The 17,033-nt window shown below is 42.9% G+C and overlaps 1 protein-coding gene across 3 annotated transcripts in view; it reads right to left on the bottom strand.

The window, feature by feature from the left end:
* The window catches only part of cacna1d (calcium voltage-gated channel subunit alpha1 D), a 352,130-nt gene that overhangs the window by 163,164 nt on the left and 171,933 nt on the right, over positions 1-17,033 (bottom strand). For all 3 annotated transcript variants that reach the window (XM_033036547.1, XM_033036546.1, XM_033036548.1), the window contains 2 exons: positions 13,633-13,707; positions 3,046-3,136 (listed from right to left, as the gene is read on the bottom strand). In XM_033036547.1, coding sequence (XP_032892438.1) covers positions 3,046-3,136; positions 13,633-13,707 — 166 coding nt within the window. The remainder of the gene's footprint in view (positions 1-3,045; positions 3,137-13,632; positions 13,708-17,033) is intronic.

Below are 17,033 nucleotides of genomic sequence, written 5' to 3'. Positions count from 1 at the left end.
AGACTTTGTTTAGATTTATAGAAATATCTTTCTTCTTGGTATGGAAAATGTGTTTGTTTGTATGACTTGTGTGATCATCGTATTGTATGTGTGTATCTTATATTTTAGGAAGTGGTCTGTGATAATTGAGCCTATTGGGGTTTTGCTGTGTTGAAATAAAATGATTCTAAACAAAGTTACACCACAGGCAAACAAAGGTTGTAAAATGAGGCCAGGGAAGGGGGGTCATGTGACTGCTGTTGTAAATCACCAGAAGGACTCCGATGATTGGTTACTAGTTTGTCATACCCTCTGTATCTGAAATATCTAATACCTATATAAATGCCATGAATTTGTATCAAAGTTATTAAATTCTCTGGACCCGCCACAGAGTTGGAAGGTTCAGAGGCTAGTCTCAGCTGGATAAATAATCGATTTCAACAGCTACAAGCGTTTGAGTCAAGTTGACATTAGATTGACAAAATAACTCAGTTTAACACCGCTATTTTTAAGAGCCCTATCTAGCTCTCTCTTGAAAGTATCCAGAGAACCTGCCTCCACCGCCCTCTGAGGCAGAGAAATCCACAGACTCACAACTCTCTGTGAGAAAGTGTTTCCTCATCTCCGTTCTAAATGACATACTCCTTATTCTTAAACTGTGGCCCCTGGTTCTGGACTCCCCCAACATGTTTCCTGCCTCTAGCGTGTCCAAACCCATAACAATCTTATATGTTCCAATAAGATCCACTCACATCCTTCTAAACTCCAGAGTGATCTCTCAGCATATGCCAGTCCCGCCATCCCAGGAATTAACCTTGTAAACCTACGCTGCACTACCTCAATAGCAAGAATGTCCTTCCACAAATTAGGGGACCAAAACTGCACACAATACTCCAGGTGTGGTCTCACTAGGGCCCTGTACAACTGCAGAAGGACCTCTTTGCTCCTATACTTGACTCCTCTTGTTATAAAGGCAAACATGCTATTTGCTGTCTTCACTGCCTGCAGTTCCTGCATGCTTAAGGGCCTGTCCCACCAGCATGCGATTGCATGCGTCTAGCGTGACCAAACATGGTCTGTTGAGGCGTACGGCCTCGCGGGGCAGATCCCACTTCGCTCGGCGATGGCGTATGGAGTTGTGCGGGGCTGGTCCCGACATCGCGCGGGGCTCCAAAAGTCTTGCACTGTCCGAAAATCCCGCGCGCCAATGGCCTGTCGGCCCGCAGGCGCATTGAGGGCGTACGCAGCGTCTCGATGGGCATACGCAGCGTCTTGATGTCGTACGCAGCATCTTGACGGCGTACGCCTAGCGCGTGGCGTTGCGCAATGACGTCACTGCCCGGCGTGCCGTTGCGTGATGACGTAACCGCCCGACGCCGTGCGACGTCCAAATTCAGTCGGCCCGCCTCCTGCCCAGCTGATTGGTGAGTATGATGTCGGGACCAGCCCCGCACAACTCCATACGCCTCTGCGGTTCGAAGTGGGACCGGCCCCGCGAGGCCGTACGCCTCAAGCCACCATGTTTGGTCACGCTAGACGCATGCAATCGCAACTTGGTGGGCCAGGCCCTTTACTTTCATAGACTGATGTACAAGGCCCCCGAGATCCCGTTGTACTTCCCCTTTTCCTAACTTGACGACATTTAGATAGTAATCTGCCTTCCTGTTTTTGATACCAAAGTGGATAACCTCACATTTATCCACATTAAACTTCATCTGCCATGCATCTGCCCACTCCCCCAACCTGTCCAAGTCACCCTGCATTCTCATAGCATCCTCCTCACAGTTCACGCTGCCACCCAGCTTTGTGTCATCTGCAAATTTGCTAATGTTTCTTTGAATCCCTTCATCCAAATCATTGATGTATATTGTAAATAGCTGCGGTCCCAGCACCGATCCTTGCGGTACCCCACTAGTCACTGCCTGCCATTCTGAAAGGGACCCGTTAATCCCTACTCTTTGTTTCCTGTCTGCCAACCACTTCTCTATCCATGTCGGTACTCTACCCCCAATACCATGTGCCCTGATTTTGCCCATTAATCTCCTATGTGGGACCTTATCGAATGCTTTCTGAAAGTTCAGATACACTACATCCACTGGCTCTCCCTTGTCCATTTTCCTAATTACATCTTCAAAAAATTCCAGAAGATTAGTCAAGCCATTAGTAAATCCATGCTGACTCGGACCGATCCTTTACCTGCTGTTATCCAAATGTGCCGCTATTTCATCTTTTATAATTGACTCCAGCATCTTCCCCATCACCGATGTCAGGCTAACTGGTCTATAATTCCATGTTTTCTCTCCTCCGCCTTTCTTAAAAAGTGGGATAACATTAGTTACCCTCCAATCCACAGGAACTGATCCTGAGTCTATAGAACATTGGAAAATTATCACCAATGCATCCACGATTTCTAGAGCCACTTCCTTAAGTACCCTGGGATGCAGACCATCAGGCCCTGGGGATTTATCAGCCTTCAGTCCCATCAGTCTATCCAACACCATTTCCTGCCTAATGTGGATTTCCTTCAGTTCCTCTGTCACCCCAGATCCTCTGGCCACTACTATATCAGGAAGATTGTTTGTGTCTTCCTTAGTGAAGACGGATCCAAAGTACCTGTTCAATTCTAACTGGGTAGCAACATGCCAAACCTAAAGAAAAACTGTCACTCAAGAGAAAAGCTCGATTTTTAATACACAATAACCTCAACAACTTTGGGCTTTTGATCCCCATTGTATAAACTCATTGCGATTAAAAAAAAACACTACGGCTCTTAGAAGAATGAATGATAAGTTAATTACTCAGAATCGGATAGTTAAATGATAATAAAATGCCAATATTTTTGAATGGATCAAAAGATTTGATTACTGACGAATTGATTTGGATTATTGATGACTGTAAAGTGGAAATGCTTTGTTTGAATAGCCTCCAACAATACAACTTAAAGTCTCATGGTATTAAAATCATCTGGGGCTTGGCCCCATCTTTCACACAACTCTTAAATCTTGCAACAATTCATACACTCATGCCTATCTACCTGACGCTCAAACAGGAGCCTGTTATACTCACCATAATGATCCACAGCATGTTGCATTCTCACTCCCTCCACCAGCGGCATTGTCTGTGGTATCAGATCCAGTTTCCCCAATAGGCAGATTTGCTGTTGGATGAGGTAGGGCAGATTAATAAAATCAATAATGCTTCATGCTCTATTTATTACATATTTTCCTGCCATTATAACTATGACTGGTCTATTTTAAACCGAAAGGTTGTGACCTTGATTTCAAACCTAATATGGCATATTTCATAAAAACAATCACATAATAAAATAATCTTTAAAAAATAATCTAACACTGCCATCAAAGTAGTGATGGTGTTGAGCTAAAAGGGGCCTTTCAGACACGTGGCTTTTTCAAGGCTGAAAAATGCTCAAATCAGTGGGAATTAGTTATCTTTAAAGATAAAGCATTTCATAGAACATCATTGATCTGCACAATTCAATGATTTCTTTGATTTTGCAACATTCCCTTGAGTTCAGTGATCTTACACTCACTGGAAGTGGTCAGAATCGTAAATACCACCCAATGACCCTTCCTTCAAGCACAGCTTCCAGCAGAAATTGTTCTTTGTAGAGTTTAGCTCACAGAAGCAAAGATATAATTTTTTTTAATGCATATTAATAGAAACATAGAAAATAGGTGCAGGTGTAGGCCATTCGAGCCAGCACTGCCATTCAATATGATCATGGCTGATCATCCATAATCAGTACCCTGTTCCTGCTTTCTCCCCATATCCCTTGACTCCGTTAGCCCTAAGAGCTATATCTAACTCTCTTGAAAACATCCAGTGAATTGGCCTCTACTTTCTTCTGTGGCAGAGAATTCTACAGGTTCACAACTCTCTGGGTGAAAAGGTTTTTCCTCATCTCAGTCTTAAATGACCCCTGGTTCTGAACTCCTCCAACATCAAGAACATTTTTCCTGCATCTAGCCTGTCCAATCCCTTAAGAATTTTATATGTTTCTATAAGATCCATATATTACTGGATAGATTCCTGAGAAATTCCAGTTTTATTTTTTATACAAAATTCTAAAAAATTTAAATGGGAGAACCAATTGATACAAAATTTTGAACGAACACAAAATCTGGGAAAGTGGCCTATTATCTAGAACCTGCCAGCCACAGCCCAAGAGGCAAAATATTACTAAAATTAGTAAACAAACCAGATTCGTTCTTCAAGAATATCCAGTAGTTGATATTTCCAAACCAAAAGTGCCCATGGATCATTCTAAGAAACTTTCCAGTTTCCTTCAGTTACCTCCTAGTCTTGTTCTTATCAAATTCATGCAGCTTATTCAATTGTAAATTAAATATTGGATTCAGAAATTTGAACTGGAAATCAGAATGGTGTTATCATAAAATAGAACAATTGTGGAAAAAAGCCATGAATAACAAAGGTTCAGAATGAATTATCATTATTGCAAGAGGTTCCATGAAGCTGGAATCCATTACAGATAACAGTCCATTGCACTGAAGAATCTGGCTGAAATAAATTAAAAACAAAGCACTAGTCAGATAGATTGAGGAAACACCTAGAACATTAGGGGAAAGCCAAGAAATTACACTGGCAATCCATAGTTGATGCTTTCCAACACTGAAGGAGAATGCAAAGTTCCAGAACAGCCGGACAAAGCACAGTATGAAATCAGAAATGGTAGTCAAATATAATCCTCTGTTTACATGGATAACCTGGATTTCACCTTTATAAAACAACGACAGATTTTTCTGCATTTAAAAGTTCAATTGAAATGCAAGTTATTGTTCCAACCGTTGGAATTATCTTCCACAACATCAAAGATGAAGAATAGGAGGAGAAGATTATGTTTGTGAATCTTCCAAGGCAAGAGATTACAACCTATACCAAAATTAAAATTTTCTTCATATCTGATTTCAAACAAATGATTAAAAGATAGAATTAGATTGTACAAGTCGTTAGAAATTTAATGAAGCCTACATAACTAAATTAGATGGAATAAATATATTTTACTCATAATTATGTCTATTTAATTTAATCAAACATTTAAAACATGACTGGAAAATTTTCATCTCTCATGAGCAAAATTGCTTATAAAATGTGCAAAACTGATGCATGCATAAAGCTGCTGTTTTCCTTCCATGCAGTTTGCCCCATGAATGTAGAATTTACTGTTAGCATTGGGCACATTATATAACAAGTGCTTATCTTGTCTTTTACTTAAAAAGTTCTCCCTATATATATTTATTGGATAGAGGGCTTCCTGTGCTCAACAACCTGGGATTGATTAGTTATTTCTGTAACAAATAAGTTGCAGGATTTGGTCTGGTTATGATTAATGTCATTGACTTTAGTTTGTGTTGCCTTGGTTTAGAATAAACAAAAATGGTATTTGACCTTTGTATAGATTGACACCCCCCACTATAAGTCATTTGCTAAAACACCACAGCATTTAAAATTTGTGTCAAATTGGAAAATATATCAAAAATACATCTGAAAAAGCACAAGGCTGGTTTACATCCAAAAAGAACCGGTGAAATAGAAACGGCCCTGCTCATGACAGAAATGTTGGTGTCGACTGAATGTGGTTGCCTAAAATACTGCTGAGCAGCAATCACAGAGGGCATCAGCCCATGAATACCCAATCCCCACGACAACCACGGGCTAGAGACTGCAGGAGACGGGCTACATCACAATTCCCATGACAGCCACGGGCTAGTGACTGCTGGAGTGAGGGGCTGCACCACAATCCCAACAGCAGCCACGGGCTAGTGACTGCTGGAGTGAGGGGCTGCACCACAATCCCAACAGCAGCCACGGGCTAGTGACTGCAGGAGTGAGGGGCTGCACCACAATCCCAACAGCAGCCACAGGCTAGTGACTGCAGGAGTGAGGGGCTGCACCACAATCCCATGACAGCAGCCACGGGCTAGTGACTGCAGGAGTGAGGGGCTGCACCACAATCCCATGACAGCAGCCACGGGCTAGTAACTGCTGGAGTGAGGGGCTGCACCACAATCCCATGACAGCCACGGGCTAGTGACTGCAGGAGAGAGGCTGCACCACAATCCCAACAGCAGCCACGGGCTAGAGACTGCAGGAGAGAGGCTGCACCACAATCCCATGACAGCCACGGGCTAGTGACTGCAGGAGAGGGGGCTGCACGACAGGAGGAGGGTATTCCCAGATTTTCAGGAAGGACCTTACAAGTCAAGCTCCAATTCAAGACATGAGATACATGAGGCATGAGAACCATGTGGGACAGTCACAAGAGCCTCCTTTAGAAGAGCCTGGTAGTAGACTATTAACTCCTGAAGGCTAGTTGCCTATTATCCCTGCATCTTGGAGAAATGGTCAAAGAAACGTCATTATCTCAGAAGACGTTAAAATGAATTCCATACCATCAGTAATGGCCGCCATGGCCACGTTCCCATCACGCTGCACCGCGCCCGCGCGACGATAACGGCCGCTGCCGCAATGTTCTAGAACCCAAGCCAAAGCGCGAGTGGACTTACTGTTGAGCCACTGGGCTGTCGGCGGGGCTGGGCGCTGCGCTGTGGACAGCCGGGCGAGTGCTAGTCGACAGCACAGCGGGAGGCGAAAAAATGACTGTGAGTTGGGGGGGGGGGAGAGTGGTAAGGTAACTCGTGGAAAACAGTGCGCCTGCGCGTTGACAGCAGCTGCTTTAATCCAGAGCGGGGGGGGGGGGGCTGGGCCACGAGCAAAGGCATTGTGACGTCATCAGCTGGCCAGCGGTTAGATTTGGAAAAAAAAGTCAGATTTGTGAACAATTTTAGTTTAAAAAAACGGGAAATAATTAACTAAATTTACAGATGAGGGAATTTCTTAGATCATGAGGTAAATCTCTACCGGAATATGTAAAAATATCACAGTTTCGGCGTCGGGTTTTCGAGGAGATGTGAATCAAAGGCGAAATCACACACACACACACACACACACAGTTTTAATAAGTACTTGACCAAGTGCAGACCCGTTGGGTCTCTTCCCCCACTGTGACGTCAGCAGCTGGCCAGCGGCGATATTTGAAAAAAAAAGTCTGTTTGGTGAACAATTTTAGTGAAAATATCGGGAAATAATTGACCAAATTTACAGAGGAGTGGATTGCTAAAATCATAAGGTAAATTGCTACTGAAATATGTAAAGATTTCCCCGTTTTGACGTCGTTTTCGAGGAGATACATAGAGTTTTAATAAGTACTAGACCAAGGAGAAGGGGGTTTAGGGGAGGGAGGGCGGGGGGAGAGGAGGAGAGAGAGAGGAGGAGGGGGAGAGGGAGAGGGGGAGAGAGAAAGGGGGAGAGAGAAAGGGGAAGAGAGAAAGGGGGAGAGAGAGAGGGGGAGAGAGAGAGGGGGAGAGAGAGAGGGAGAGAGAGAGAGGGTGAGAGAGAGGGAGCGAGAGAGAGAGAGAGAGGGAGAGGGAGAGGAGGAGAGAGAGGGAGAGGGGGAGGGGGGGAGAGAGAGAGGGGGAGAGAGAGAGGGTGAGAGATAGGGAGCGAGAGAGAGAGGGAGAGGGAGAGGAGGAGAGAGAGGGAGAGGGGGAGGGGGGAGAGAGAGAGGGAGAGTGGGGTGAGAGAGAGGGAGAGAGAGAGAGGAGTGGGGCGGGGCGGCAGGTCGCGGGGGACCCGATTGAGCCCGGAGCGATCCGAGGACCAAAGATCCTATTGCGAGCTATAGGCTCTTTGCTGAGGACTGGCAAAAGCTTCCGCCAGCGTTACAGAAGATCGGGCCCCGGACAGAGAGGAGGTCTTCCCCTGTGACGGGTAGAGAGGAGAGGGGAGAAGGTGAGAAGAGGAGGAGAGGAGAGAAGAGAGGAGAGGGGGGGAGGGGCGGGCAAGTGAGTGGGCTGCGCTTAACTCTCTGGAAACCGGCAGCTGGGTGGGCGGGGCTTCACGAGCTGCACGGGCAGCGAGAAATCTTCCCTCGCTCTATAATCTTTGCTTTAAAGCTGCTACGGCAAGATGCGTTTGCCCAGGAGCGACCGTTCACAGCAAAGAAGCACTGGCTTCTGACTGTCTGGAAACCCCGCAACTGGAATGAGCGCCTTGGTTCGGAGGGGCGTGCAGGCGGGCGGGGCTTCGCGAGCTGCGCCGGCTGTGAGGAGAAAGTAAATGTTAATGTTGAACAATTAGTCCAGGACTGAGTGGGGGGGGGATTGAAAGTGCGATGACAGCATCTGCTTAAATCGAGAGCGGGGGGGGGGGGTGGCGGTGCCTCGAGCGCAAGGGCATTGTGACGTCCGCAGCTGCTGATTTAAAGAAAACAGTAATTTTTGTGAAGGATTTTATTGAAAATGTGTACAGAAAAATGACCAAATTTAATGAGTGGATATGCAAATTATGTAAAAGTAAAATCACTAGCGAAATGGTAAAAATCTCGGCGTTTTTGCGTCTGGTTTTGGCGGAGTAACGAATCAATGGCAAAATGCCGCACACCCACACACACACAGTTTTAAAAGTATATAGATATGATATGACAGATATGATTACTTCATCTGTTGCAATCCCTATTTCTCTTCGAACATTCTGTCACCCACAGCCTATCATTGCCATTTTACACCTTTCTCTCTGAAACACAGGCATCAAGCCACCTCGATAGGAAATCGAACGTCACACAATGTCTTTTATCTCTTCTTCTGAAGTTCAGCCTGTAGCTACAAAGAGGATGGTGCGACATAGCACAGGACCTCAAAACTCAACGCAAGGTTACTAAAATGGAACAGCACTTGGTGCGAAGGTTTACAGGCATTTAATCATGATTTTCCATTTTCCTGTTGCTGTTTTCTTATAAATTAATCTCAAGAATAGCACTATCAAATGCAAATTCATTTTAAAGAAATCTGCATCATATATTTTATGGTAATACATCACCATAGATATGAGACTGGCAACACCGCTGTGAACCTTGCAATGCCCCACTTAGAAGCGTTATTATTGTTACACATCAGATCAACATGATTGCACAAAACTATCAATGCCACTGGACACTGACAAATCACACCTCTGCCAATTAGTTATGCCACATGTCCTGGCACTGGATAGCACATGACTACCATGCCATTTGATTACTACCTCATGGATCTTATTATGGATATGTTCTACCAGAATAATACTCAGTATGGACACTTCTAAAAGAGAGAATCCTATGAAGGCAGAGAATTGTGAAGTATGTCAGATGGTGTGACTCGCTGCATGTGCCATTCACCAGAAGGCCCCTTCATCCAGAACAAATGTAAGGGTTTAATAGAAAAACCTGGCAACTGTAGCCTAACATCTGTGGTAGCTAAATTATTGCATTGTGAGGAAGAAGATACTCATGCTTTTCAAAAGACCGCACAGTCAGCTTGGGTTTGTGTGTGAGAGATTGTGTCTCATAAATTTGACGGGGTTTTAAGAAGAAACCAAGAAAGATTATGAGGGCAGGGCCATGGTCGTGGCATATGGATTTCAGCAAGGCCTTTGATAACAGCCCACATGGTCTGGAAAACCACATAGAATTTAGGGAGACTTAGCTAATTGCATATACAGTGCCCTCCATAATGTTTGGGACAAAGACCCATCATGTATTTATTTGCCTCTGTACTCCACAATTTGAGAAGACTAGGTGCTGAGAGCTTTCTTATACCTGCATTAAGGATCCAATTAAACAGACCTGAGCAATTGCAACCACCTATGAAGTCATGTGTCCCAAACATTATGGTGCCCTGAAATGGAGGGGACGGTGTATAAATACAGCTGTAATTTCTCCATGGTGAAACCAAAATGTATAAAAATGGCCTTTAATAAAATCTGACAATGTGCACTTTAAGCACATGTGATTTTTTTTTTCTATTACAAATCTCAAATTGTGGAGTAGAGGCAAATAAGTAAATGATGGGTCTTTGTTCCAGACATTATGGAGGGCACTGTATAATTAGCTTGATGGTAAGAAGCAGAATGTGATGATGGAAGGTTGTTTCTCAGAGTGAACGCCTGTGAACAGTCATGTTACTCAGGGATTGGTGCTGGGGCCTTTGCTGCTCGTCATCTATATCAACAATATAGATGAGAAAGTACAAGGCATTGTTACTTGATTTGCACAATTAAAATAGGTGGTATTGTAGTCGGTGAAGAAAATTATTTGAATTACAGCAGTATCTTGATCATCTTGGCATGTGGACCAAGAAGGGAAAATGGAGTTTCATTCAGATACCTGTGGGGTGTTGCAACTCGCAGTAAACAGACCTTGAGGAGCACTGTAGAACAGAAGAACTTAGGAGAACAAGTGCACAGTTCCCTTAAAGTCGAGTTTTTGCAACACTGGCCTTCATTAGTAAGGGCACCTGGGATCTTGTGTTACAATTGTTCAGACGTTGGTGAGGTCGCACTTGAAGAATTGTGTTCGGTTTTGGTCACCCAGCTACAGGAACGATGCCATTAAACTGGAAAGAGTGCATAAAAAAATTATGAGGATATTGCCAGGATTCGCGGAAATGAATTATAGGGAGAGGCTTGCAAGTTAACACTTAATTCCCTGCAGCAAAGGAGACTAAGCGGTAATTTTATAGAAGTTATTTTATAAAATCATGAGGGTCAGATAGGATGAATGCTTAGAGTAATTCCCCATGAGGGCATAGATTTGAGGTGAGAGGGGTAAGATTTAACAGGAACCTGAGAGACAACTTTTTCCACACAGCATGCGATATGTATATGCAATGAGCTGCCATAGGAATTCAGGCAACAACAATATTAAAAATATATTTGGATAGGATTATGGATAAGAAAGATTCAGACCAAACATGTGCAAAGGTGACTAGCTAAGATGGGCAAAACAAGTGCTGGTATAACTCAGCAAGTCAGGCAGCATCTCTGGAGAAGATGGATAGGAGATATTTTGGCTCAGGACTGTTCTTTGCACTGATGGGAATCTTGGTTGGCATGGATGAGTAGGGCCAAAGTGCTTGTTTCTGTACAGTGTGACTATGACACTGCAGATACATTCTGTGGCTTATTGGAAAGATCCTGTGTCAAGGAATTTGACAGTCAAGTTAAGGTCATAAGGTCATAAGTGATAGGAGCAGAATTAGGCCAGTCGGCCTATCAGGTCTACTCCACCATTCAATCATGGCTAATCCATCTCTCCCTCATAACCCCTTCTCCCTGTAATCTCTGACACCCATACTAATCAAGAATCTATCTAACTGCCTTAAAAATATTCATTGACTTAGCCTCCACAGCCTTCTGTGGCAGCGAATTCCACAGATTCACTGCCCTCTAGTCAGACTTTCTTTAGTCAAAATGCCGCCTCTTCTCCTTCCTAAAGGTACGTCCTTTAATTCTGAGGCGGTGATCTCCAGTCCTAGACTCTCCCACTAGTGGAAATATCCTCTCCACATCCGCTCTATCCAAGCCTTTCACTATTCGATACGTTTCAATTAGGTTCGCCCTCAACCTTCGAAACTCCAGCGAGTGCAGGTTCAGTGCCGTCAAACTTTCATCATATGTTAAGCCACTAATTCCTGGTATCATTCTGGTAAACCTTCTCTGGACCCTCTCCAGAGCCAGCACATCGTTCCTCAGATATGGTACCCCAAATTGTTCACAATATTCCAAATGCGGCCTGACCAACGCCTTATAGAGCCTCAGTATTACTTTATTTCCCGGCGCCCAACACGCTATTTTTTACTCTGGAAACTTACCTGCGTCTTGGAGGCCGAAGGTTAGGTCGAGCAATGCCACTCTTGTAGCGACTGTTCTGCAGAACCTGCCACGCCTTCGACCCTGGAACTGTGTGAAGTGGGACCAGCTGTAAAAGGACAGCACCGCTGGGGAGGGGAAGTGTTCCTTTCCACAACGTGTGGGGAGTATGGCCCGGGTCAGCACGGCCTGGGCTGCACAAAGTAGTAATCTTGGTTGGGCCGCCAGGGGTAAAGGTGTAGGGAAGGCAGGAGCGTTGAGAAAGAGGGGGTCGAAGATCATGCCAGCAACTCACTCACTCACCACTGCCGCGGCCCTCCGGGCGCGGAGCCACCGCATTGTGGCCGGGGAGGGAAGTAGCTCGGGTGGCTGCGAGCGGCCGCTGGAACCGGACAGCGGAACCGGCCGTCACCTCAGCCCACTTGCCAGCCAGCCACGGTGACCTTCAGCACAGGCGCAACCGGTGGAGGCGGTGGGGTGTGTTTTCATTGCCGGGAAATATGGTACATCCCTGTTTTTTGTATTCTAGCCACCTTGAAATAAATGTATTTGCCTTCTTTACTACCGATTCGACTTGCAGATTAACTTTTTGGGAATCATGCTTGAGAATTAGCATGACTTCCACAGAAAGACTAGGCATGAGAATGTGGATAAAGATCCTCTCACAGGGCATCTCAATGGCAGGTTTGGTCACCTGACTATGCACATACATTGTTCATCAGAAAGATCCAGATGGGATATGGTATCGCTGAAAAATCTCGGAATAGGCCCTTTACGACAGACATGCCTCCTACTCTGTGTGACCAATCATGGCCATAATGACGTTTAAAGTAATGAGATACTGCCAGTTGAATCACCACTGAAGCAACAACAGAAACAGTATATCATCTTCTAAATGTTATGGAAAATAGTCCCTGTCAGTTTAACTGTGGACTTTGGAAAGAATTTGTACAATTTTAAAACTGCACATGTGAGCAACAGCAACGAAAGCAACAAACGTCAAAACCTGATTCAGTTTTGATGGTGACAGTTCCACAATGGTCATTGTCTGGAGCCTTGAGCTCAAACACAAATAGTCACACCATTAGGTGTGCGCCTGATGTCAGCAACAAGTTAGCACACTATGGTGGATCAATCATGGATGTGCCTAATCTAATTTTGTGGTTGAGACAAAGAAATTATTGCTTCCTTAACGTAGATTTTTATGCACTTGGACCTGCAGAATATTTCCATTAATTTCTGCTTTTGTTTTACATTTCCAGTTTGATTTTCATATGTGCAAAGCTGTTCAACACTGAATTGTTTGTGAGGAGAAATCTTGACAATCATGCACAGCACATCCTGTTAATTCTTTTGGAAGACTGAATAATTAGCATGTCCTTCTTATGCTCCATTGCACTTATACAACATGGATTCTTAAGTCTACAGTCTGGACATATTTAGAATTAAAAGTTGAACATTGTTATTATTCTGTATTTTAGATCAGAAAATTGAAGGAAAATAGCTTTTATACATTGTGGATTAGATGAAAAATTTCCCAAATTCATCACACTTAGCAGGTTAAAAGCCAACTGAAGGCAGAGCGCAAAGTTTAACTTTACTTAAAGTACAGATGAATGTGCATTGTAAAAGCAGACTGTTTGCAATTTGTTCATAAAATTCAACTGGTCACATCTCATTTTGTGTCTTTTTACTACCTTTCACTGTGGAAGGAATGACCACAAAAATAAGCTGCACATTCCACAAAAGCAAAGTAAGATAACTAGCAGCTTTCTTTACAAACGCTCCTTTAAAAAAAATATTCTAAAACACAGCAAATAATTAACAGAAATATATGATCATGCAATGGAGAGAAAAACAATTGGCAAAAGAAGCACATGCCACAAAAAAACAAAAACAAAAATCTAAGAACGAAAAACAAACTACAATTACCATGAGTGTCAGATGACTGGCTAAACCATGCAAATTTTCCTTTCTTCTTTTCCAGTAATTCGGCCAGCGTTACCCCTTCATAATAAATGCATGCAATTACAGCAGATGGCAGCAACAGTATTAGAAAGGTTAGAAATAGTGATTTTCAAAATGAAACAACATATAACAATATGTAACAAAAACAATGCTTTCAACTTGACGAAGGATGAGACAGTGACTACAAAGCTAATGATAGCAGAATTACATCAGCCAGATTTACTTGTGGTAACATTTATATGCTGATGCTAATCCCTCAAATGGATAAATTTACTCAGTATTTTTTTCTAAAATTAATGATGCAATGCATTACAAAATATAATTTAATAAGATATACTGCATTCATCCCAACCAAAGGTTATATAAATCTCTTGCCATTAGACTAATGTTTTCTTTATACTTGTTTCCTACTCTGTGAAACACTTATGTATCGAAATCAATCATTAACACAAAGCATGTTTCATTTTGTAAAGAATCATTGATAACATTTAAAATGCACTGTGATATGTGTGATTAAACATGTTGATGGTAATGATATTACATAACATTTTTGTTGATTCAAACAAATGATTAATAAGCTTTAAAGGGCCTGTCCGACTAACGCGACTTTTCAGCGACTGTCTTCGACCTTCAAGCTCGAGGGCACTTGCCTGAAAAACCTCGAGCAGGATCGACCGTCAGCGATGAAACCGCGACATAACTGAGGCCTCGAGTACACGGGGACTACTCTCGAGCATGAAGGAGAGTTACAAAGACCTCCTAGGACCTCGTGTCGACCATGCTGCAAGTATTAGTCAAGGGCAAACTCTTCGAAACTCGCGAATTAGGTCGCCGCAGTGGGACAGGCCCTTTAGTCTGCCTCAGGTATACAAATACAAGTATTATAGTATGGTCAATCCAATAACCACCTATGCATTCTGTTCAGGGGAAGGTAATCATATGGCCAATTTATAATTTTATGATGGTCCATGCTGAGCATGACATCACACTGTGCATTCCTTGTGCACTGAAGTAGATAAGGCATCGTTCATAAGTTTTCAACTCAACATTTTCTAATCCTTAGAACATGAACAGACATTGCCAGGAATTAACATTACCCTGCTGTTTTTTACAAACAACAAATAAACATAAATAATCATTGGGTAAAAGAATAATACATCTCACCTATTTCATTTAATTTTCAATTATTTGGTCAAAAGGCAAAACATTTTAAATCTTATTCCCATCTCTGTATCTTTAACTCCTGTTGCTGGCATTATCTTTATTTCTACACAAGTTGGTTTCTTTGTGCATTACATTTCCGCCCCAGGCTTGCACATTATAGTTATTTGTTTCAACCTAATTGCTCCTCTTCCTTTTGTGTTCCCAGCAAGTGGGAAACATTTAATCGGACCTCTATTTCGTTTAGCAACATACCGGTAAACCTGTCAAGGGAAGCAACTACTGGTCCCCTTAGGGTTATCGGCGCAGAAAACGACTTCATGCTACTCTCAAAATGAACTGTCAACAAAGATACTCTAGCATCATCTCTGTCTCCTGGACCACTTGTCAGGTAGCAGAATCAAAGAAACGCAATTCTAATCCACAAGCTTCACTTCACCCACCTTCATTCTTGATTGCCACATTATCTATAGTACACAATGAGGAAAAACAGTACAAAATCATCCAAATCATCCAAATCATCCAAATCATCCAAATCATCCAAATCAATCTATAATCAAATACCACACCTTAGGCTACTACCTTTTTGTCTTCCGAGGTTCGTGTTTTCCACTAACTTTGTCTATACTAGGTTTTGCTGTTGACATTCAGTGCAGGAGATGGCAGATAGCCGTGGAGGTGGACTTACAGTAGGTTTAGGCCTGGATCTAGCTTCAGGAGTCCTCAATGGCACGCCTGACCCCCATTTGGACTGGTTGGTTAACAAGCAACAGTGAACGTGGCGGTGAAACAGCAGAGTTGAGATAACGAATGTGATGATCATTATAAGGGACAGCAAATTTGTGTCACACAGTGCTGCACCTTAACAATCTGCTGGAGAAGAGTATACTCAGCCACCATAACATGTGGTCTGACAGTCGGAGTCATGATGGCAGAGGTCTGAGCTTCCAGGCAAACACTACATGGGCACCTTCTGTAGTGTCCTGTTGGTCAGCAATTGGTGGGATGCACCAGCTTCCCGACAGTTCATGCAGAACTTCTAATTTATACAAGGTGCAGGAGTAACTCAGCGGATCACGCAGCATCTCTGCAGAATATCCATAGGTTACATTTACACTGGGTCGAGACCATTCTTCAATCTTCATGTTTGCTGGTTTGGACCCAGCTACATTACACCGCTGATGGCATACAAAAGAAACTCCAAAAATACATCAGAAAATCCACATTAAGCCCTTTCATTTTCTTCTGATTAGACATTCTAGAAAGGACTGCATCCTTTTTCACACAGAGGGTCTTCACACTATAAATTGCCCAACAGAAACTGCACAGTGAAAATGTCAAAGATACCCAATTTCTGATGAGATCAATGGAGCAACCCATTATTTGTTTTGTAGATAACCTGATCCGAGGTTCATGATGGTTTATTCAACATAGCCAGCAGCTGCCTCACCCCTCACCATGCTTTGCCTCAGGTTGAAAAAGAAGCTAATTGTATTTTGGGGGGGCATATACATGTGCAGTGGTTCAGCATGCCAGATGCATCACTAACTGAACAGATTGACTGAAGGTCAAACTATGTCAAACTATGTCCATTTCGTTAATTACCTATCCTAAATTAAATTTGATGAACGTATGTATCTTTTAAAGTTATGACAAGGGAATCAGTTGACAGATTGGTGAGTTTTGCACACTTCAATCTGGCATTAGTCTCAGAATAATAAATCTATTAGACACTGATGTTTACACGATCCAAGGAAAGGAGGAAATCTTAAGGAAGCCTTCAGCAGACAAATGGCAAGCGTAAAACTAAGTTGTATAAAGATATCAGCAGAGAAATGACAATACAAAATATTTGTACTAGCAAATCAACATTGAGATAGTTAAGGCATTCTCTACAGCACCATCTCATCAAGAAAACCCAAAAAGATAAACTAAGGTCAAGTTATTTAAATATAGCTATGACCCTGTTATTAGCATCAGGACCAGAATGCCATGTGAAGTAGATGGTGAAGGTCTGTCTGACTTCTCTTCAAACATCAAAATTGGTATTATAGTTGGTATTATATAGTGCCCTCCATACTGTTTGAGACAAAGACCCATCATTTATTTATTTGCCTCTGTACTCCACAATTTGTGATTTGTAATAGAAAAAATTGCATGTGGTTAAAGTGCACATTGTCAGATTTTAATAAAGGGCATTTTTA

The sequence above is a fragment of the Amblyraja radiata genome, chromosome 18 (genome assembly GCF_010909765.2).
Source record: "Amblyraja radiata isolate CabotCenter1 chromosome 18, sAmbRad1.1.pri, whole genome shotgun sequence".
In the NCBI taxonomy this organism is placed as follows: domain Eukaryota; kingdom Metazoa; phylum Chordata; class Chondrichthyes; order Rajiformes; family Rajidae; genus Amblyraja; species Amblyraja radiata.
Note: the sequence above shows the minus strand (reverse complement) of the source record. Positions and strands in the feature narration are given on the sequence as shown.